Source organism: Triturus cristatus, chromosome 5_2 (genome assembly GCF_964204655.1).
Source record: "Triturus cristatus chromosome 5_2, aTriCri1.1, whole genome shotgun sequence".
Lineage (NCBI taxonomy): Eukaryota > Metazoa > Chordata > Amphibia > Caudata > Salamandridae > Triturus > Triturus cristatus.
The window spans coordinates 1,112,073,587-1,112,096,733 of NC_140588.1; the positions used below are offsets into that span (position 1 = coordinate 1,112,073,587).

Below are 23,147 nucleotides of genomic sequence, written 5' to 3' on the forward strand. Positions count from 1 at the left end.
AAATTCAAATGCAAGTGTTGTTGAGGTAATTAACACACAATCGAACAGTGACTTTGTGAAATATAATGTAATCACCTCACAAAAGTCTGCATCAGAACTGCTACATGACACATCTACGAAGGACTTCACATCCCAGCTAGCAGCCTCATTGGAACCACCGCTGTGCGACGTACCATCAACACAGGCTTCTCACTGCAAGCCCCTTGTCGATGGTGTCCTCGACAACAATGCAGGACTCCTCATCACAATCCCTGCAATGTCCTTGAAACCAGCCGATATGTTACACATCTCTGATGAGGGACTTCCCATCACAAGCCCCTCGTTGGCTGCATCCTCGATGACGATGCAGGTCCTTGCTGTGCAGCATTGCAGCTTACAGGAACCTCTGCTGAGTGACGCGTCTCCACATCAGAACCTCACGACTGATCCTTGGAGTGGGATCTCGCAACGCTTTACAACCACGCTTTAAGGTACTCTTGTTCAGCGAGTCTAACTGGGTCCCTGTATCTGACCAGCGCTGCATCGCGGTTGGCCTGAACCTGTGATTTTTTCCCAGTCTGACGGGCCTAGATATCTATATTTGGCGCTTAGGGCTTAAAGGCTCTGTTTTTACTTAAATCTTTAAACTTGCATATCTATGGTACTACCGATTAGATATTTGTCATGTTGGTGTCAAATAATTTTTAAGGTTTACTGTTTTTTGCCATGATACCAGAGGGTTAAGCACAGGTTAATTTGGGATTTGCTTGTTTTTCATCCTGACAGAATGTGGTTGCTGTTTGAGTAGGGTTTCACCCAACTCAACCACAACCCAATTTCCAACAAGCAGGGAGTAGTACACTCTGAATCCAGCCACAGGTCCAGGAGTTTGAGGATAACACTTGTAGGCCAGGCCCACTGATCCCTGTATGGTATGCACACATGCGCGTACCCATGTCACCCTTGAGCGCGCCTTGTCTTCTTTAAAGCACACACACACAGCACATCCCTGAGAGACAAGTATTCATGTTAATCAAAGATCCCTGTAGAACCATGACGGGTGCTGCAAGCAGCCATCTCCGCCCAGCCGCGCTCTATTAAGAAAGGGCTTGAAGCAAGCCTAAAAGCTTTCACAATCACAAATATGGATTAGTGATTGATAAAGCCCACGTGATATGTCAGGCTTGCTGCACGCCTTTTGTTAATAGAGCGCTGCAGATTGTTTGCCTTTTTGAAAGTTTTAATGTTAAATGCAGCCCCGTGCATTAGTATGTCGGGCTCTGCAATTAACATGAAAACTTTCAAAAAGACACGCAATCTGATGCCCTCCAATAACTAAAGGAATGCAGCTAGCCTAAACATATTCTGTGTGCTTTTAAAATTACGAATATATGTTAGTGATTCTGAAAGCACACGTCCTGCTTCTGCAATTAACATGTATATTTTCAAAAATGCACACAATCTGCCGGCATCCACACTCTATTAACAAAAAGCATGCAGCAAGCCCAGGGCTTTAAGTGAGCTGGGTCCTGCCGATGCTGGGTTTTTAAAAGCTGGTGCTGAGACAGGTCCCTATCAGGCTATTCATTTCTGCTCTCACCCTCAGGGTCAAAAGAATTCTCAATTCTGCAGCAGTGGAACTGCTCAAAGCCTTTGGTGTAACTTCAGAGGACTTTTTATAGTTGTTCACAGTCTGATCATTTCAGAACTGATGCATTTCAATATTATATTCAACACAGCCATAGTTTTGCTTATTTATCTTATGCAACTAACAACCTTTGACAAAGCCAATAGTCCTGTCTTGTTGTAGGTATAATGTTACTTGTTGTGGCATATATCTGAATGCAATGAAAGAAACAGCAAAATTCAAGTAGGGCGACACACTATGCTAAGCACAGATTTTTAGCTTACGTGTTTTTAAGCCACGCCCTTAATTACATTAGGCACGCCCCTTTGAGAGAACCCGCAGTTTTTTCATCCCACTTAAAGTCCTGAGTAAGCCTAAAACACCACATGTACTTTCAGAATCACTAACATATAATAGTGACTCTGAAAGCACACATGCTGGACCTCTATGTACATTCCTCCTGCGTATACAGGAAACCATCTTCAGAGCTGATAAGTGAACTCATGATTATCAGTTTTAAAGAGTGGAGTAACCCCCGTCTTGCCCTGATGACCTTGAATAATTCTTAAACAGATTATTAAGAATAGCATTTTCCTAACATTTATTTTTAATCTGTGTAAAGTATGAGAGTGTATTACAGACATTTTATAACAAATGTGTTTTTGTTTCATTCACCGTCCATAACATTTTTTTCTTTTAGATCCAAACAGGATCTCAGATATGAGAAATGGGAGGATGTCACAGTGATTATTTGAAGTTGTATTAGTGAGTTTCTACTGTGTTACAATATTGGAAAAATACATCACTATTCCTGAATATTAACTAAAAACACATATGGAGTTTGAACCCGTGTGTCTGTGCACTGTTTGTGATCTGGCCAAAAGGACACAAGAAAGCTGAAACTGGATCATAAATTCAAAGCTGATCCACACAGAGGCTCCCAAAATGTGTTTGGCTGAGGGCACTTAAAGTTCTTAAGATGTTCCTGAGCCGCCGCTGTGTAGTTAGTTTCGAGAGCAAGGGTTCACTGCTGCTGCGGAATGAGGCCGGTTGCCGGGTTTCCTAATATATGTTAGTGTAGATTTGTCGTGGTTGAAGATGCTCTGCACTGCGCTTTCTCATTTTGAACATGACACAACCATTGTACGCCAGTCACCAATATGAAGGCTACCCCCTGGCTGGACTGGCCTTAGCAGGCATCTGGCATTTGCCTGGGAGGCTGAAAGGGTGGGGGTCAGTTTTGGAGCAGTGGGGGCCAGTTTTGTTATTGGGGCAGTTTTGCAGAAAATGTAATATGTAGAACAAATAAAAAACAACTTAATACACTAATAAAGTGTACTACAATGTTCTAAATATTCAATCCTTTCAAAAATATATTGGACAGACTTCCGCTGAAATACCAAGACGTTTCTGCACTACTTACAACTATTAAAAAAGTTAGTTTAAAAAACACAGTACCACATACGTACATTGAGCGTTTTAAGAAAAATTGCAGACAAAAAATACATTTCCCTGCCTATTACCACTTTAATAAAGTGAATATAGGTAGGGAACAACAAAATAACTCACTCCAACTGATATTTGAGGGCCTAACCCAAAACACCAATAAGGTGTCGTAAAGGGATAATATACTTTTATTTGATTTCCTAAATTCATAAAAGGATGGAACATACCACCATAAGATATACAATGTAACATGAGTGTACTGGGTCAAAAACGTCAATAAAACTATTTTGTATTTATGCCCCTCACATAGTCTAATTCATTCCCAAGGCCAAGAATATGTTATGATGTATTTCAACCACAAGATTTATATAATTAGGTGTAGACATGATTGTTCCTCCTATTTCGAGTAAAGTGCTTGTGCTAACAGGGAAAAAGGAAAGAGAGAAAGTGCAAGATAAAATTCTAGAAGGGACTCAGCCCGACTACTTTTCGGAGTGCCGGTTATCTGTCCCTCTTTCCAAGTTCTTTGATCATAGTGTCCTTGTTTCCAAGCTGCTAGTTTCAAGAATGGACATATCTATGCTTCCAAATTCAAGTAAAGTGCTTGTGCTTAAGAGTCGGAGGGGAGTGAAGGAAAGTGCAATATAGAAATTCTGGAAAGGACTCTGCCCAACTTCATGATCAAATACCAGTCATTTATTCTTCTTTCCAAGTTCTTTTGACCCTGAATCCTTGTTTTGGATTTCTTGCGCTGCTCAATTCAAGAATGTAATAGTCTTACAAGACAGTTGGACAGAGGAGCCACTCAAGCAGTTTATGAGTCCTTATTTAAGTTTCCCTTAGGGCTGGTCATAAGAGGATCTTCCTTTCATTGTGTAAAGCCGGGCAGATGCATAGTATGTGTGATAGAGACTCTGCTCCCTTACCACAGAGGTGGCAATCCGAAGTTGACCAGATCCGTGGCCATTTTGGAGTAGGATCTTTTGTCGTGAAGGACTCCAGTCTTAGGAAAGTTAGTTTCCGCTTGTAGTGATCTCAGGAGCCTTCTTATAGATATGGTTGCGGTTTCAACTGTTTCTAGGTTGGCATCTCCATCCATGCATGTCTTTTGCCGGCCAATAGAGCTTTATCTGTTTGCAATGATGTTTGTTTGATCTCTTTATTGGTCATTTTTTGGAATGCGGAGTATGGCATTAGCATGTGCCAGGCTTCCTCAAGGTTCAATGTTAAAAGAGCTTGTTTTAAAATTCGAACTATGGACAGGTGCCGCCTTGATTGTTTTTCAACCTCCTCCCAGCAGTGGTGGGCCAGCATGTTGTCTTCGGCTGCCCTCATTCTCCAGTAGTACTTGACCATGGCTCCTTGTCTGGATGGTATCTGATTTTTTAATCCGTATTCCAGACATATCTGTGCCTGAGAGATATGACGTGGGATAATGAACAGTTTCTTGGATAATCTCGAATGGGCTAAATTTAGGGTTGAGGAGTCCTTAGTGTTTAACAATTCAGAGATGTACATAATAGATGGCAAAGATTTGGCTGCTACAACCTTTAGTAGATGGTTTGTTGTGCTGCTGCTTAGGTTTTTCTGCAGCGTTTTAAAGGCAAATAATGGTTTTATTTTAGTTTGACCATGGTCTTGATGATGTTTGTAGCTATGTTGACAGTCTAGAAGGACCCCCAAATATTTATATGTATCCACCTGCAAGAGGATGCTGGAATTTATCCTCCAGATGAAATTCGGGCGTTATTATTGGTTGCTAGAGAAATATATAGAGCTAGTTGTGCGATAAGTCGCTGCAATCCCATTGGAGTTTGGGAGAACAGCACAATATCGTCCGCGTATTGCAGGCTCACTATTGTTGTCTTTCACAATTTAGGTGGGTCGCCCTGAATAAGACGGAGGTTGCTCTCTAGGTCGGCGGTGTAGATGATAAATAAGCTGGGTCCCAGAACACATCCCTGCATTAGCCGTTGTTTGTCAGAAATTTCTTTGGTAAGCTCCGGCCATCCCCCTTTTTTTATTTGGACCCAAGTTTGCGAGTATAAGTTGAAGATAGCTCCCAATAATTTAGAAGGGGCTCCCCAAGCTTTCATTTTGGCCCATAGCTTAGATCGTGGCACTTTGTTAGGGTGCCCATGCCGGCCCAGAATCCGGTCTGTGTTTTTGGGATCAGATTTATGATGCAGGCCCAGGACTCCGGGTCTGCCAATAAATTTGATGCATAGATCTATGCCTCTACATCGATGAGGGCTATCAGTCTATAGTTGTTAGGGTCTGAACGTGTCCCTGATTTGTGTATGGGCTGAAGAATGCTGTCCCTCCAAGAGTACGGTATAATACCAGTCTTTAAGCTGTGTGAAAACAGGGGGGTTAAGTGGCTGGACCAGAACGTTGGAAATACTCCTGAATGGGGTGTTTGGTAGGCCATTGGGGCCTGGGGCTCCAGCAGATCGCAGGTGTTTGATTTTGTTCAAAACCTGTTTTTCCGTTATCTGGGCTAATTCTTCCCTTGGCTCATTCTTGGTTAGATCTATACTTTCTTGCATTTTGATATTGTTTGGAGCATCGACTGTGGTAACTGGGCTTGGAGGAGCTATGGATTTATATGTAGCTTCGATGTGGGCACTCCAAGTTTGCTCCATAATGTCTGAGTTGAAGTGGCGATGTTTGCGGTGTAGCATGGAATTAATGTTTGCCCAAAACTGTTTTGAATTTCTCTGCTTGCTAGCTTGGATCATTCTGATCTCAAGTTTTTCCTTATATGTTTGCTTGGCCAACTTTTTTTCATGTTTTAGCTCCTTTTTTGTTTTTTCAATAGTTGTGACGATCAATTGTGTTGGTTGAAAGCCCTTTGTTTGGAATGTCCTTAGTTGTTTATCTAGCCACGTTTTTGTTGCCTGTATGTTTAGGGTGTATCACTGCCCCCCTCCTCTTCTTGCAGTTTGGTGACCGGTGTAGTTGTTTTAAAATGTTTTGTTTAAGTCGGTTACAAATGACTCCCAGGCCTTGATTATGTCTTGATTTGCATCTAGAGGTGTTAATAGTGTGCTACATGTCTCCATAATGAAGTCACTGCTTTTTACATTCCAGGTTAACCGTTTTAGGTTGTAGGGTTGAGTTAATAATGTAAGAGGCTTTGCCCGCTCTGAAGTGATTGGGTGATGGTTAGTGAGAAGGTCTGGGGGTAGTGATTGCTTTCGACGCGTTCCTGTATTTGAAAGTCCGTTATGCAAGGAAACGAATCAGGGTCTACTAAGGTGAAATCAATTGTAGAACCCTTTTTCCTTGTAACCCGCATGAATGCTGCTGGGCTGTCCAACGAGCCATTTAATGTGCATGCAGAGGTTGTGCAATTTTGCTGCACATTTCTTTCCCTTGCTGTCTTGTCTGCTTGTATTACCCAATCTCGGCTGTACAAAGCTCGCTAGGTTTCTCTCCTGGCCTTGAATTAAGTTCATGTTGAAGTCCCCGGTTATTATTATGTTTTCATTTGGGTAAGTGCCTTTCAACATTTTGATTGTGGTGATTAATTGCTTAATTCTTTGCCCCTCCTGAATTCCTGCTGGATGGATGTAGATGTTCAGAATTAGCAGGCACATTGAGGGCCGAAGATCTAGTTTGGTGCATTGCATCCATGGTGAATCAAGGTCGATGATTTGAGCTCTCCAAAGGAAGTCGGTAGAAATGAAGGTTGATAAGCCACCTTTGCCCTTACGTGCTGTGCCTCCTTTTTTGCTGGAATGAAGCATTCTTTATAACCAGTTAATGGAGAGTTGTTTGTCTGCCAAGCTTCTTGGAAAAGGAGTATGTCATGCTGATTGATGAATTCTACGAAGTGGGCTTCTAGTTTTATGCTTAAACCATTTACATTCCAGGAGCAGATCCTGCAACCCCACGCTTTCTCTGGAGATGAGCTTAGTCTAGTTCATGCTACTTCCCAATGCTCTGGTTCCGATGTCACTTGGACGTGCCCCTCAAGATTCACGGCTTCTTGTTGAACTATAGTTATTGTAATTTGTCTGCGTAAATGAACTTCTTCTACCTTAGAGCTGGTCAGGCCTTTTGCTCCTTTAAGGATGCCCTGTTTTTGTATTTGCTGTTGTAACAGGCTGGGATACCTGAGGGGGGGGCTCCACCTTCTTAGCTCTATGCCCCAATTAGAGAACTCTTCCAAGTGCTGCAATATCTGATCTGTGATGTTATGGTTGATCCAAGTTACTATTGTGGAATCGTGGCCTGTTTGGTTGGGATTTGATTTGAACTCTATTCTGTCCAGGTCGCAAGATTTTATATGACTCAGGGATGGTAGTGCTTCCAATAGTTTTAATATAGACCCTCTATTCAAGATGTTGTGTTTTCCCCTCGAACTCTATTGCAGAATTAATTCTTGTGCTTATGTTTAGCCTTGGAGAGTCTGTATGTTGCTTTTCTGCGCACTTGCTTGATGTAGCCACTGAAGCCCAGGTTGCGTCTTTGTCCAGTGGGGCTTGAAATAGGTGATTGAGTGCACTTTTCCCTCTGGAACTCAGGAATTTGCGGCCAGCACAGCCTTGTTTCCGCCCATTAACTGATCCCTTTCTTTTCCTGCTGTGGTCTTGCTTCTCTCCTCTGGGTCCACCTTTCTACTAATGATTACCTCTTGTGAAGTGAGGAAACCTGTGCTTGCTGTGTTACCCAGGGCAGCAAGTGTGTTTTTTTGTATGTCTAGCATGGGGAGATTGAAGGTTTATTGCCCTGCCTGAGCTTAGACTGTGCTGTACGTTTTCCTTGCTTGTTGGTTCCCACTGGTTCATTGCTTTGGGATTTCTGGAATTATTACCTCCTTTCAGGTAGAGTTTTGAGGTGCCCATACACCGATCACAGGCCTGGTGGTATTGCCTGTGTTGTCCCTCTCCGTAGATTCCTTAACTTTTGCTTTGGACAATATTTTTTTTATGGTGCATTACGTTCGGCCCACAATTGTTTGATTTGCTTTTTCTTGCTTTCCTCAGGCATTTTCTTTCCTTCTTTGTGAGGGAGATTGCAAGGATGGATTGTTTGGGGCTTTAGTGTACCGATGTATGAGATACATGGTTAATTAACGCCACTTTTTGTGCTCCGAAGTGAGCTTGATCAGTCAGATCATCTGGCCTCCTTGGATCATCTGTAATAGGAGCACATAGAGGTTCTGGGGATTTCAATCTATCCTTGTCTCTTGGGCTGTTACTCGCCCTGCCAATTCCTTGGTCTTCTTGGTTGTCTGTTTCCAGCTTAGGATCTTTGTTGGGCTCTGTGGGAGGTTCCCTGACAGCCCTTAGCATCTGTGACATCCTTGTTGGTACCGTTGCCAGTTTATCAATTATTTAGGGGCAGTGGCAAGTATGAAATGTGGTATCCATGTCAAGCTGAACCTTCTTTATCATGTCATTCAGTTCCCGCAAATTAGCTTCTATCCCCTGTACGTGGATGGCTAGGATGTTTAAAAGTTCGACTTGAGTGTCGAGTTTATCTGAATGATATGTCATTGCATTTCCAATCGTTTCCATAGTGTTTAGTAGTTGGGGCCTAAAAGAAGCCATTGGGGGATTCAACGTTGCTTCCATTTGTATTGGATTTGATTGAATTGATTCCGAATGCTCCCTTTGATCATTATGCTCACATAGTGGCTTATTTCTTAATAGCTACGAGAACAAAGGAGTGCCAATGCTGATGCAATCAGTCAAAAAACCTTTTACTCGACAAGGAAGAAAATTTCAAACAACCATGGAGGTACTATTTAATAGTATTTATTATGAAAATTCTTCCTCTAATTTGTGTAAGAAAATTTTTTTTTAGATACAAAATTCAGAAGCCGTCGAAACCACTTAAAGTACAAAGACGTACAAACATTTAAAGCAAACTTTGTAAAACAGAACAAAATTATTGAAAGAGAAAAAGCTACATTACATTCATCTGCCGAAGTGACAGACTGAAAATCATAAGCCACCATTCATACACCACTCCTCATACAACCAAACACCCAATCACGCGTTTTTTTCTTTCGTTTTATTCAAATTGACCCACAGGTCAATCAAACCTGGTGAAAGTTTAGCGAAATTGTTCGAAGGGGCATATCCGTACTTGTTAATCTAATCGTTCACAGTTCAACGAAATTCATATGGATGCACCAAGTTTTAATTACCACCAGTGTTTGAAATCAAAGGAAACTAAGTTAAACACAAAAGGCAAAAGGTCAACGCGTTTCGAACCCCTGATCCTTGTTTACAGGTGGGGGGTTCTCCTCAGGACCAAGATTCAGAGTGGCAGCATGAATAAGGTTTCCTTCGACATAAGCCAACTTTAATAGACTCTCTGCAAAAGCGAAAGTGCTTGCATGATCGGCAGATGGATATCTTTATGAACTGGCGACGAATCGCAAAGGTGGGAAAACTTGATCAAAACGTCTCTGGGATGTCTCTTGTCCCGGAGCGCTGGAGTCTTAGCGAATAGGGACGGCAAAGCCGAATCTTGTATTTTCGGCGGAGCGCTCTGCTCTTTACGGCGGAAGGCGGAACCCATGGTTGTTTGAAGTTTTCTTCCATGTCGAGTAAAAGGTTTTTTGACTGATTGCATCAGCATTGGCACTCCTTTGTTCTCGTAGTTATTGGGCTCAGCCTTGCTGATTAGAGCCACACCCAGACTTGTTCACATTGACATTTATTTCCTAATAGAGCGTTAACTGCTGTTGCCCCTGCCCTTGCAGGACTGGGCTTGATGGTGTCTTGTGACGGGCACCTGCTTGGTTTGATATGGAATGAGTCGTTAATCTTCCATACATTGGGGGTTTTGGGAATATCAAGTTCTATTTGTAAGGCGAGTTGGTCGTAATTTTCAGCCGAGCCCCCTTGTTACAATAAGTAAGGGTCTGTCATTAAGGAGGGAAAATAGGCCATTGCAAACAGACTTGGAGTTTGGTCCTGATGGTCCTATTGGTGGTGAGAGAAGATGTCTCCTTCTGTTTCTTTCATAAGCATTTGCGGTGCTTCCAAATGTGTTTGTTGGATGGAGAGGGAGTTCCAACTTGTTTCTACCACCCTATGAAAAAGAGCCTCTGCTTGCTGGAGATGTTGAGCTTGATGGACTGAAAAAGGATCCAGAGCTTTAGATTAGGACTTCTAATCCAGGAGGACAGATATCGATGCTCCCTAAGCTTGTTTTTTGTCTTCATTTTTGTTATTGTTATTGTTTGTGCTGCATACCACACCGCCTTTGTTTTGAGTACCTGATATATTTTTGATCTGTCTCAGGTCCTTGGGGTCCTTGGGGTCATTGCATTCCGTGTGGTCCCTGTGACTCCCGGATGAGAGTCTGCGACATACTTTTCGAAAGTCTGTTATCAGCGCCCTCTTACTTGCTTTAGTGCCAGAGCCGGAGCCAGTACCAGTGCCAGTGCCATTTACGGTTATGGGTGTGTCATCTTCATTTACTCCCTTTTTGGTTTAAAGTGATCTACCCACTGTTTCTACAGCACTGGTGTCTTCGGCTAAGTAGGAGGCAGGGCTCAACTTCCCTTGCTTTGCGATGTATAGATGGAGTTTTAAGTGGGTTTTCATTTCTCTTTCTGGGTCGGGCGCAGACTTGGTCTTTACCTCCATCTCTATTCCAGTTTCAGACTTGGTCGCCAGCCTTGTCCTTGGTGAGATGCTTATGGTGTCAATGTCCGTGTCCATGTCCTTGCCCCGTGACCCCACCTCTTCTCTTTCTTATTCTTCCCTGTGGTTTCTAAGATTTCTCTGGGGTTTTGTAAAAAGAATATGGCTGCCATTGATTTTGTAAAGGTTGCCATTAGCCATTCATATTCAGGGGTGGGTGGAAGTCACAGAGCTTCACTCTTTAGGATTCCATGGAGTTACATAAGAACTCTGCAGTTCCACAAATGGGTGGAAATATGCATGTCACACTGTTTGTGATGCAATTCAGTGCCCGTTGCGTGAACACAGCTGAAAAATCAGCACAAACGGCAGCATGTGGTGTGCACGAGTGCACAGCCATTCGAGTTGATTTTGCTCCCGCTGGAGTAGAAAATCCACACAAGCACCAGAAAATCTACTCAAAAGGCAGCCCTCTGAGTGCAATTGCTGTGACTGCCCATGATAGGGGACACCCGATCTCACTCACAAATCAGCAGCACCCTCACATACATCATCTACACCTCCTTCATGTCTGCCACTTTTTCCTATGAATGGAAACAGTCAGAAATCAATGCCATCCTCAAGAACTCCGCCACAGACCTGAATCAAATTAGCAGCATTCAACCTATCTCTCTGCTCCCCTATCTATCCAAAGAAATTTCTAAGGCTATTAACAAGCAACTCACAACCCACCTTGAACTTCACTATCTTCTAAACAACACTGAATCAGGAATCAGAAAGAACCACAGCACCAAAACCACACTCATTGTGGCCACTGACAACATTCAAAGCATGGAGAGGAGAAACAGCAGCCCGCATCCCTCTCGACTTCTCTGTGGCCTTCTACACTGTTTACCATACACCCACATCATCATAAGACTCCACAAATTTAGCACAAAGGAACTGCTCTCAGAGGGATCTAATACTTCCTCACAGAAAGCAACCAAAGGGTCAGACTGCCACCCTTCACAGCAGAGACTGAGATATTGATATGCGGAGTCCCACAGGGATCATCTCTCAGTCCCACCCATTTCAACATATACATGACACCACTGGCCAACATCATCAGATCACCAGTTATCACTGTTACCGCCTACACTGATGACACCCAACTCACCACCAGGACCAAATTCATCAACTGCATGACCATGGTAGCAGGCTAATGCTGATCCAACTCCGTGCACCTCAACTCCAACAAGACAGAATTACTTGACTTTAGCAAAAAAAACTCTCTATGGGACTCCACATTGTGGCCGTTGGAGCTAGGAAACACTCCCACACCCACAGACCACAATAGAAATCTTAGTCTCATCCTAGATGGCAAGCTCAAAATAATGTTTTAAGTCAATCAGTGTGCACCTCCTGTTTTCACATTGTATACATGCTGTAAAAGATCTTCAAATGGTGGTATCAGAACACCAGAAGGATGTCATGCAAGCACTCATCCCCAGCAGGCTGGACTATGGCAACACTCGCTATGCTGAAATCTCCAAACAACTCCTGCACAGAATTCAGAACACCACTGCAAGACTCATACTCAATGTTCTATGCTACACACACATTACACCACATCTCAAGAAGTTCACTGGTTCCTCGTTCACAAACAAAAACTCACATATACAAAGCGCAAGCACAGGACCAGAACATACACTTTCACCAACCAACCAGACATATACGTTATGCTTGCCTCTCCCTAGCACACATTTCCCACATCCACAGAAGATAAAAACTGCTCATTCTCCTACATTGCATCCAAGACATTAAACAACCTCCCACAAAACGTCAGAGCCTCCTTCTTACTTCTTGAGTTCAGCGAAAAGTTTAATATCTGCCTCTTTGTATACGCACCTCGGGGACCTTGCACCTACACAACTGCCCTACCACTTAGATACCCTTTCAGATGATTAGGATGCTATACAAATCAATATAACATAGCATAGCACTGATAATAGCACTGCAACATTTGCAGAGAAGTTATAGATGAGAAAACCATGTGTATAATTACCGTAGGACATGAGTTTTATTTACTTGATATAACTGTGACTGTATAACATACACTTGATATAACTAAAACTGTATAACATACCAACTGCACTCAAATTGTTGCCATGTACAGGCTGAACAGCATTTGGAAGCACTATTCAGAGTCATCAATAGGCTGAGTTGAGTATGCGGTTTAATTTTTCAATAACTATGTTTCCAGCATTTTCTTTTCGCATATCCTCAAGGAACAGTTCAGTTGTAGGTCCCTAAGTGCCAGAACTCCCTGCCTCCTGGTTCGGACCACTCGCTGATTAAGTTTACCTTTCAGTAGTTGTTTCCATTCTTGTAAAGTTCTTTACAGGAACATAGATGCAGCAAATCTTCTGGTGCAGTACCGCATAAGCGGCACAAAGGGCCCGCCTTCTCCTTTAACCAGGGTGGGAGATGCTGTATGCGGTGTAGCAGACCAAGTCTACACTTCAGAAAGCTAATTTTTATAAACTTGGCATAGATCAAATGTAAGTACTTTTGAGCGACTGGCTCCTGGTAGGTGTTCAGAGTCAACCATCCGTGAGCCCTTTTTGAGAGTGAGGCTTTATCCTGCAGCCATGAAAGATATTTGACTGTTTTCCAAACCAGTTTCTTGAGCACGCTGGTATTTGTAGGTGTTTCCCAGAGTTGGTTCAATCCCAATTTTAGTAAGCCATTTTTAAGACAACTCGCTGCAAGTGAAGTGGGATGGTGCTCTATCTCTTTCCATAGCTGTTCATTTAAAGTTCCTGGAGGGGCTTTATGTACTTTATCCCAGGTAATGATGTATGCCCCTTGTCTTGCGATAGATTGCTTCTGTATGCCAAACTCAATTCTGATTTGAGGGGGTAAAGTATATTTAGGCCCCCCTAATATGATCCTATATGTAGTTCATACTGTGGAGTCAAGTATTTTGGCATCTCTTCCTTTCTGCGCCTCACTGCCATAAGGGATTGTTGGTAGTAGCTTTGCACGAACCACGTGCACTATAGGTAGAATCGATGGACCATTTAGAGTTCAAAGCTTTTAAAGGCATTGCCAGTGCCAAGCCTTTATGCCTAATGCTGTTCCTTTGTGCAGGAAATTTGCCACCCTTGTCTATCTTCATGCCAAGATATTTATTTTTCGAAGTGTACTCAATTCGGGTCTCCCCCCTGAACCATGCTGCAAATTTTTCCCGTTTTTTAGTGATCGTCATGGTTATTGTTTTATCTAGATTTATTGTTATGCCATTTGCTTTGTAATAGTCCTGTGTAGCATTGATAAGATGTTGAAGGCCTACTTTCCTTTAGCTAATCAGTACTATATTGTCTGCATATAGGAGACATGGCAATAAGATGTCTCCCAATTTTGGAGCGTGTGAGTTACAGGCATTTAATATCGGTACATGATCAGTTATAAACAAGTTAAAGAGTGTAGGTGCTAAAACACATCCTTGTTTAAGCCCTTTGTCCGTTAATATGCGTCTCGACATGAATGATCCATCGCCCAGTTCAATCTGAACCCAAGTTTCGGTATACAGGTTTATCAGCATGTTTAAAGGCACTGAGGGAGCTCCCAGCGATGCAGTTTGGACCATAGTCTGTTACGATTAGCGTGATCAAAGGCTGCTTTATAAGCGATAAAACATAGATGCAGGGGCCTCCTTGCAGTCTCAGCCTTATCAAAAAGCATTGCCATTGTTATTATGTTTGTAGTTGTCCCCACCTCTTTGCAAATCTAGTCTGGTTTCATGGGATTGCGGATTTCTCTTTCGTCCATGCCTGAAGTTCCTCAAGTACCGTGCCAGCAATTGTTTTTTGCCTCGTTGTCCATTAAAGCCACTAGCCGATAGTTCTGTGAAGTTGACCTTTCCCCTGACTTGTAAATTGGTGAAATAATCGATCCTCTCCAAGAGTCTGGCAAGATGTTTGTCATCCTTATTTCCCTGAACAGTGGTTCTAGTGCTTCAGCCCAAACGGTTGACTCTTCCTTTTAGAGTACCGGTGGTATTCCATTTGGGCTGGGTGCCCCTTCTCCTGCCCTTGCCTATTTGCCTTTTAATTTTATGATCTTAATTCGGCTCGATGGTGAATCCTCAGTTAAGAAGTATTCTTCCCATTTCCCAAGTGTGGTCTGGTTACTTGTTGCACACACCATTCTGATGGTATGACCTTCCGATACATCCCGAGAATTATTTCCCCTTTACACAACACTCCCAGAGATCCCATCATGGTTAGGAAAAATAAATTGGTTATTTTGTTTAATGTCTGCATGTAGTTTTGCCCAGAGGGCGTTCTCTGCTTCTCTGTTAGTATCCCTATTTTGTTTTTTCAATAGTGCCTTGTTCTTTCACAGTAAGTTTAATTGTATTGTATCATGTGGCTTACGCCAAAGCTGTCTCAATGAGCGATAGATAGAGTTCTTAGTAAGCTTGATTTCTTTCTTAGTGGTTTGTGATATGGTCTTCACTCCGCCGAATCTCTGCTGGGTTTGAGGTTTGATCTTAGTAGCATAATCTGCCATAGTTTGAGTGAAATGTTCCCATTTCCTCATTTCATCTTGTCAAGCCCTCAAATCAAAGTGTTATTTTGCTGGTTCCATTATTCTGCAATCTGTGGCAGACCTGAGTTTGATTCTTTTAAGGTCAATGGTGAAATCTGATCCTTGAGGAGCCCGGCACCGCATGAACATAGGAACAATTTTTCTGAGCTCGATTTCTTGTGGCTGGTGATTGCTATCTCCTTTGTCGCCCAACTGAAATGAGATAATTTGCTGGAACACTTCTAGGGAGACAAAAGTATATTCCAGTATTGTGTTTGTTCTTGTTGAGCTATGTGTTGTTACAGGAGGATTGTCGCCTCTTGATCTGCCGTTTAGTGCTCTTATGTTCCAGTTCCTCCAGGGCGAACTGTGCAGCCTTAGTCTGTTTGCATGGATGAAATTTCCCTTGCATTGGGATGTTCCAAATTGTATTTTGTAAGGACACTTCTTTATCCAAGGAGGAACCTATTAGATTTAAGTTTAGGTCCCCTGCAAGAATAAGGTCAGTTGTAGGCCCTTCTCTAATACACGTTTCTACAAATTTACACATTTCTTTTACTAGTTTGCTTTTCTGTTTTGGTTGAATGTAAACATGTATTAATATAATGTTGGTGTCCATATGTAAGGCACATTTTGTGACTCCCAGTGAATGGCTTCAAACACAAGGATGACCGTTTATGGGGAACAAAATACCACCATCCCTTTAGTTGAATTGCAAAATGGGATTTGTTTTTCAAAGCTCTGCTACTGTTGTAAACACAATCCCATTTGGGAATATCATTTACAGGAGCAGGCACACCTATACAATTCCTAAATGGGTAACTTTTTAAACTTATATTACCACAATTGCAGTCACAAACCAGTGATACATCTCGTTGATAATCATAAGAAAAAGAGGAGATGCCCAATCACGACTTCTCCTATTTGTCATTTAGAATGAGTTGGTAAACATCTGTGCGATCTAATACGTGTTTACCGAATTGCAAACCACTTTGCACACCATTTGATGTGATGCATTTCAAGAAAAAGTGAGAGACTGTTCATGCTTGCTCACTTACAGGTTCAAAGATGGAAAACTGTTTTATGAGTGCCCTACAAAATTTTTAGCATCAACAATAGAAAAATGGCATGAACCTGCTGCTCAGCTCTGGAAAATTGAAACTGATTTCAAATAAGTAATCCTGTAGCCCTTGGTGCTAGGACTGCTGGCAAGGTAAACATAGGTAGGCATTTGACATACATCATCAGGTGCAGAATACATACCTTTTGCCCTGAAGCTCACAAAGTGCCTTTGCTACATGACTCCAGTCCAAAGCTCCAGGCTCATTTCTCCGCCACTTCTCAATCACTGCAATACATTGATCATTTGAGCCACCAAGAATGATGTCTGAAAAGTAGTCACAGGCTGGAAAGGTCCATTGGAAGTAAGGAGCATAGGACAGCTCAATCAAGAGCTCCCCTTTGACAGCACCTGGTAAGAAAAATATACAGAAATGGATTATTAATTATGTTTTTGAAGCAATTAAACTAAATCAACCTCTGCACACCCCTGGGTAGCTCGGCACAGAGCAGTAAGGCTTAACTTTAGAGGCAACGTGTAACATACCTGGTGTGACAACTACAGCTTAATTAAATGAACAAAACACTACCACAATGTCAAAAATCCAATACGTTGACCGTGTGTTAATAATTATTAACCCCTTGCGTGCCCGCCCCTTTCCCCGCCCAGTGCCGCGCTTTGTATTAGCGGGCGGAGTTCATGACGAGCTGGACTCGTCATGGGCACAGCGCCACCGCAGCCCATGACGAGTCCAGCTCGTCATGGGCACTGAAGGGGTTAAAGAATAAACTGAAATGTATTGGTCAGAAACATAAACTGCACAACAGGGCTATTTGGCCACAATTGAACGGGACAAATACAAAAGTTCAGGGCAACCATGATGGAGCCTTGGCCAGATACTGGGACCAGGCTTGGCCAGCTGCAAAATACCTTAGTTGTGTCATTGACGGAGGTGAGATGCGAGAAGCAAAAGCTTGATGTGTCTTCGTCAATCCACAGGATGAAGTTGACACACTCTTTCTGTATCAGCACAGCACAGCACAATGTGGATGTTGTATATGTATCACTTGAAGTCAGGCCAAAAAACGTACTGGGCTCATAATCATATCTGTTGTGGGTCTCTACATGTGCAATCCCATTCTTAGACAAAACAACTATATTTCACAAGTCAAAATTAAAGGTGCACATGGCTTTTAATAATGATGTCAATGTATGCAATGACACATATTTCAGTCGAGCAAAGAGCAGCAGACCATAAAGTCTGCTCCTAACCCATTGTCTGAAACTACAGTTTTATACATATGTATGCAATTTGTGCACACATACTACAGGCACCTGTTGCAAAGGTGCATACACTGAATAGGTTACAAATAATAGTATGAGATGTAGAGATGCACCACAACAATAGCACAAAGCATGGATATGATACTTGTCTTTATTTTATTTTATTGTTTTTACAGAGCATACTATGTATGCAATGAAGACAGGCAACACATTTCATCCCTGTAAATGGACTTCTTCAGGGAAAATATGATTGCGAATGAGAGAGATTTGCCAAATGGAAGCATCGCAATATCGGTCCAAGAGAAAACCCACAGCAGTGTACTTTCTCAATGTTTCAAATTCATGAGTACCAAAGGTTATCTATACCTGTCGTCCCATTTGAGCAGCATGTATAAGCTAAAATATTAGATTCCCAAGTAGAGAGACGACCACGGTTGGAGAATAGGGAAAGGAGCTAATACGGTTTAGGTTCATGGTGTGGATGTGGCTGCAGTGTGAATGTGAATGAAGGACTACATTCTCCACCGATATGTGCAAATGTAACTTGTAACCTGTAACTCTGATCCTGTAACTCTATTCCTCATGTAAAGCGCTCTGATACCTCAGGGTCTAGCAAGCGTTATATAAAACTCAAATAAATAAACAAAAAAAAAAGGAGGACACTTGGAAAATAAGTTTAGGTATCCGTAATATATAAGTTCCTGCTCTTGACAACTGTGTCTGTGAGGACCAAGAATGAAGAGGGCGGGCGAGGCAGTGGCCAAAATGGCCGCCTGGAGCTGATTTTCATGTTGACACCTCGCGCTTCGCCACAGAGCGTCACTCGGTCGCATCCAACCCTTATAAAAAGATATGATTCCGTGATCGGAATACTCAGACCAACAGCAGGGTTGAAAACAGAGGCTCTAATGACCTTGGGAAGTCTATTATTGGTTGCCGGGATCCCCGGGGCATGGCACACAAAATGGCACCTGAATACCGTGAAATCGCCTACGACCGGACTGGAAGTCAAGCTGCCCTGACGGCCTAGACTGACCACTGGAGAAGCCCCCTAGACGATCGGGTAGTAGTCCCGCTCGCCAGGGAAAATAGCCGATATATGCTGCAGTACCTGAGTGCTGTGACAGGCCCAGCTGATTATGGTGTCGTGACGGAGTCTGCATTGGGCCGCACTGCGGCTGATACCTGGTGTTGCGCCCTGAGAAGCGTAGTTGATGACGGAGCGAACCCCTTCGAAGAATCCTGCTGTGCACACTGGGTTCCGTGTCGACTGCCTGAATGAAGCACAGTCCAGCACTCGCAGAGTTGAGGGCTGCCATCTGGAGGTGCGGGAGCAGGGAGCAGACGCAGGATACACATTGCTCCAAAGACCGCAATGGTGCAGGATGGTAAGGCGAATGATGCTGAGGCGCGGCACATCCTGCACCAGCTGGCAAGACCTGCCCTGGGTGAAGAACCAAGCGCTGAGAAGAGGTAATAGGTAGAGCGGTCCTCCACTGATGAGCAGGAGTGGCAGGTGGAGCAGTGGGAGGAATCAGTCATGCAGTGAGAGCAGGAGGTGTGGTGCCCACTTGGGACTTCATGGCCACAGCCATCTGGAGTCTTAGTATGCCAGCATGAGGGACCTCCTTGCAGTGAGGAGGTCAGTCTTGGGGGCAAAACATTCCTAGGTGAAGTGTGGTGGCCTGGGGGACTGATGAGGCCCAATCAGGCTGAAACCTTTCATCCGTTTCTCATGTTCCATTTCAGAGAGGGCGTGTCTTGACAATTTGGGATGGATTTTTCATACTGAAGCAGTACCAAGAATAATTTGCATAATGCTAGGACTGGACTGATGATGGGCAAAAGAACAATGGGTCAGAATACTACCCTGATGGATTGCTAGTGGTTAGACAAACTGCAGGAATTCCTCTCATCATTCTTTGTGTCTTTGTGCGTCTGCTGTCTTTATGGTGCCTTCAACCATTGCTCAATGTCCACAGGTCCCATGCATGCCAGAACATGCAGAGCATCACACACAGTGAGTCACCGGAGCATGACAAAAACAATCAAACAAATACTTAACCGTGTATCCAGGAAGTGTTTCCACTGGGTACGAAGTCAGTATTTGTTTTTCTAGCCCCACCACCTGGTTTTACCTGGCAGTGGGAAACAGAAAAAAAGGCCTCAGACAGTATGCTCTAAATAGGGTGGGCTGTGTAAGGTGCTTACTAAGACAGCCCCTATTCCATTGGGCAATGACAGGTAGCTTTCCATCAGTAGAGGGCTTCGACAGAAAGCTAGTGGCCATCCCAATAATGAATACTAAATTCGGTAGAGAGACAAACAGTTTGTTGGAAAGGTACTCCTTCTAGTCAAATATATTAAATTACCATTATTTTTCTGAAGTATAGAAGACTCCTAAATGCCTTCTGTGAATACCGAAAGTCTTAAAGTTAGGATTTTTCTCAGTTTAGGAGTAGTAAAGTTACGACTCCTAACTTTAGGACTCCTAAATGCCTTCTGTGAATACCGAAAGTCTTAAAGTTAGGATTTCTAACTTTACGACTCCCAAACTGAGAAAATACTAACTTTAAGACTTTCGGTATTCACAGAAGGCATTTAGGAGTCCTAAAGTGAGGACTCCTAACTTCTGTGAATACCGAAATGAGTAAGTGCCTTCTGTGAATACCAAAATGAGTAAGTGCCTTCTATGAATACCAAAATGGTAGTAAGTTTAGGATTTTGTCTTAAGTTAGTTCTGTGAATCGGCTCCAGTGTCCCTCATTTTCCATGAAAGTGCTCCGTCTCTGTGGTGGACCATGTATGGTGCTGGACTTACTACTGTTCGTTTTTGGCAGTAGTAACTTTCCACTTATAAATTTGTCTCTACCTCCTCTTTCAGGGGGTGTAGAAAATTAATTCTATGTGACTGATTTAGTTTGATGGTGCTTTGGTGGGACAGCCTCGCAGCTGCAACGGCAAACCATTGTGAGATCCACCCATCACATAATGACTTTATTTTTTCATTGGCGGGTGATTCCTTTGGTATCCCACTGCGGTGCCAATAAAATAGGCACCACAATGGGAACATCAAAAAAATTTCCCGCACTGTATATTCTGAAAAGTTCATGCTTTGCTGGGACTTCTGTACATGCACAGAGGGGGCACATGTTTTGCCACCGTTTGCATCTACAGGGTATGAGGCACAGGGTTGCCCTCTAGGACCCCCTTTGTTTCCTTTCTACCAGGGTTTTCAAGGAATAGAAACCACTATGATAACCCTAATAGAGAAGAAACTCGTAATATGCTTGCCTGGACCAGGGCAGCCCTCTGCGCCACAGCCAGGGAATGTGTATTTGTAAAGCGTACGTTCACGCGGGGGTATCTTTGCGCTGAATAACAGATGTTTATTGTTACCTAACTCAATGGTACTAATTTTATCAACCTCAGATGGATGAAAGACTGAGTGGGCCTTCTGGTATTTGAACATGTGACCATAAGGTCAAACACATGCCACTGCAGAGGATGCATTAGTCCATTGAGCCAACAGACCCGGAACGGTGGTTCCCTAGCAGAGACGGTGCTCCTAGGGTGGCAGGACCACTAGGGTTGTAATGTGGCAGTCATAAAACTGTCCCACCACAAGTCTGGCAGTCCAAGGACTACCAGAATCATGATTAGGCCCTAAAATGCCTGGGTGACTTCACACTCCTATTGTGTTAATACCCGCAGAAGTAAAAACCCATTGTGCATTCTACTAGTAGTAGATTTACCTTTGTGAATAACGCCGGAGTAAACCAATATAATACGAAATGTAAATATGCGGCAATAGGAAAGCACTGCTGACTACATAAATGTGGGAGACAGAAGTACCTTTGAATGCAGCCCTTGAACGTGCACTATTCATTCTCAGGGCAAACTAAAGGTAAAGAAGGGCTACATTTTATGCCAGATGTAAATTTAAGCCTAGTTTATGTAATCTAGGCTAGAATATATGAAACTGTGCACATATGCTCATAATTATATTATCAGGAAATACTGAGATGTACAAGATTCATTAAAATAACCAGGGGAATATATTTGCTTATTTCATTCATGAGGCATCATAATGTTAGTATCATTAATATTTTAAGGTCTCATCTAGTACATTTTTCATATTGGGTTGTAGAAACAGCCTCCTGTTTTTTATTTCGATTCTCCAGTCTCAAAATTTACATTATTTGTGCAACATGAGTGAAAATAAATGACACTCTTTACATTCATCTTGCTTTCAATGCAAAATGAACAAAAATCTATGGATGAATGGTAAATATGTATATAAATTACAATTTACTTTTCATTATCAATGTGTTTTTTGCCCCAAGTACAAAAATGTAATTTGATCTTTCTGTCATTTGTCTATTAATCCTTTTGACTTCAGCAGCTACATCAATTTGCATTTACATATATTAATCAATCTTGTCTTTGAATAACCAGAACCGATTAAACAACTGAGGCACCAAAAGCAAGAATTCAATGCATAAACATAGATTACAAATTTGTCAACCGCAAAATTTCTCCCCACCTTCAGCTGGGATGACAGGAGATATTAAAAACAGACCTGAGGTGAAGATTTTGTTGAACGAAGGAAATATCCGTGTTATCACATCATCGAGGAAGGCAGAATCCTTTGCCATATATTCCGTCACCGTCGCAGTCGCATCCAAGTGTTGATCATGGAGCTTTTTCAGCTCAGAAAATGATTCCATTTTCAATAATGTGAATATTCAAAATCTACCCCTTCTGTGTGTGCACCTATTTTTATATTAAGTAATCTAAATTGCAAATTATTGAGGAGCAGAAAATGGTTTGATTTGCGTTTGCTCCAAACGTCATTCAAAATTCTGCTACTCTTTGCTGCCAGCTGAGTCAAGATTATACATATTTAGCATACTGTTTGCAAAGCATAATGTGGTCAGGTGTGCCACATGTCCCATCATCTTAACTGAAACAGATACAGCAATGTTATTTCTGCCAATACAATGAATAGAATTTTTATAAAAGTCCTTCAAAAACATGCTCTTGATATTCATTCTTTGAACACACTTGGTTTTGCGCTTTTTCTTTTTAGTTTTTTTTGTCAGTGAAATTATGAGTATCACAAAAATACTCAAAACTTGAAGCAGAACCATATGAGTGCTATTAGATTCACTCAAAATCTGATCAATGTTCGAATGTAGGGAATCACCACTTTGTGATCATGTCTTTTAAAAATGGGGTCACTATTTGAGAGGAGGGACTCGTACCAAAACACAGAGAATCTCCACTAAACCCTTGGTGGCTATAGCACAAGTAGCCAACAGACTTCAAAGAAATGAGAGCTATGCTGAAGCAGCACGAAACTAGGAAAACCATCTAGGTCAACTTGTTTCCTTCTTAACAAGGTCCATTAGGGTCTCTCAAACTTTATGTAACATCATCAAGATGTGCTGGATAAACTGATTTTGTCAGCAATCTGCTCTCAGTGGGACCAACCTGGATTATGCGCCACTGGAGAGTGCTTCACCAGGCAGAAAGATGTATCCCCTTCCCTGGTTCTAGG

The 23,147-nt window shown here is 42.5% G+C and overlaps 1 protein-coding gene across 1 annotated transcript in view; it reads right to left on the reverse strand.

Moving 5' to 3' along the window:
* LOC146829816 (nicotinamide N-methyltransferase-like) overlaps positions 1–22,341 on the reverse strand; it is an 81,922-nt gene extending 59,581 nt beyond the window's left edge. The window contains exons 1-2 of the mRNA XM_085606735.1: positions 22,167–22,341; positions 16,504–16,711 (exon numbers count right to left, since the gene is read on the reverse strand). Of these exons, the coding sequence (XP_085462861.1) occupies positions 16,504–16,711; positions 22,167–22,314 (356 nt within the window). The 5' untranslated portion in view covers positions 22,315–22,341. The remainder of the gene's footprint in view (positions 1–16,503; positions 16,712–22,166) is intronic.
* Between the last annotated feature and the right edge of the window lie 806 nt (positions 22,342–23,147).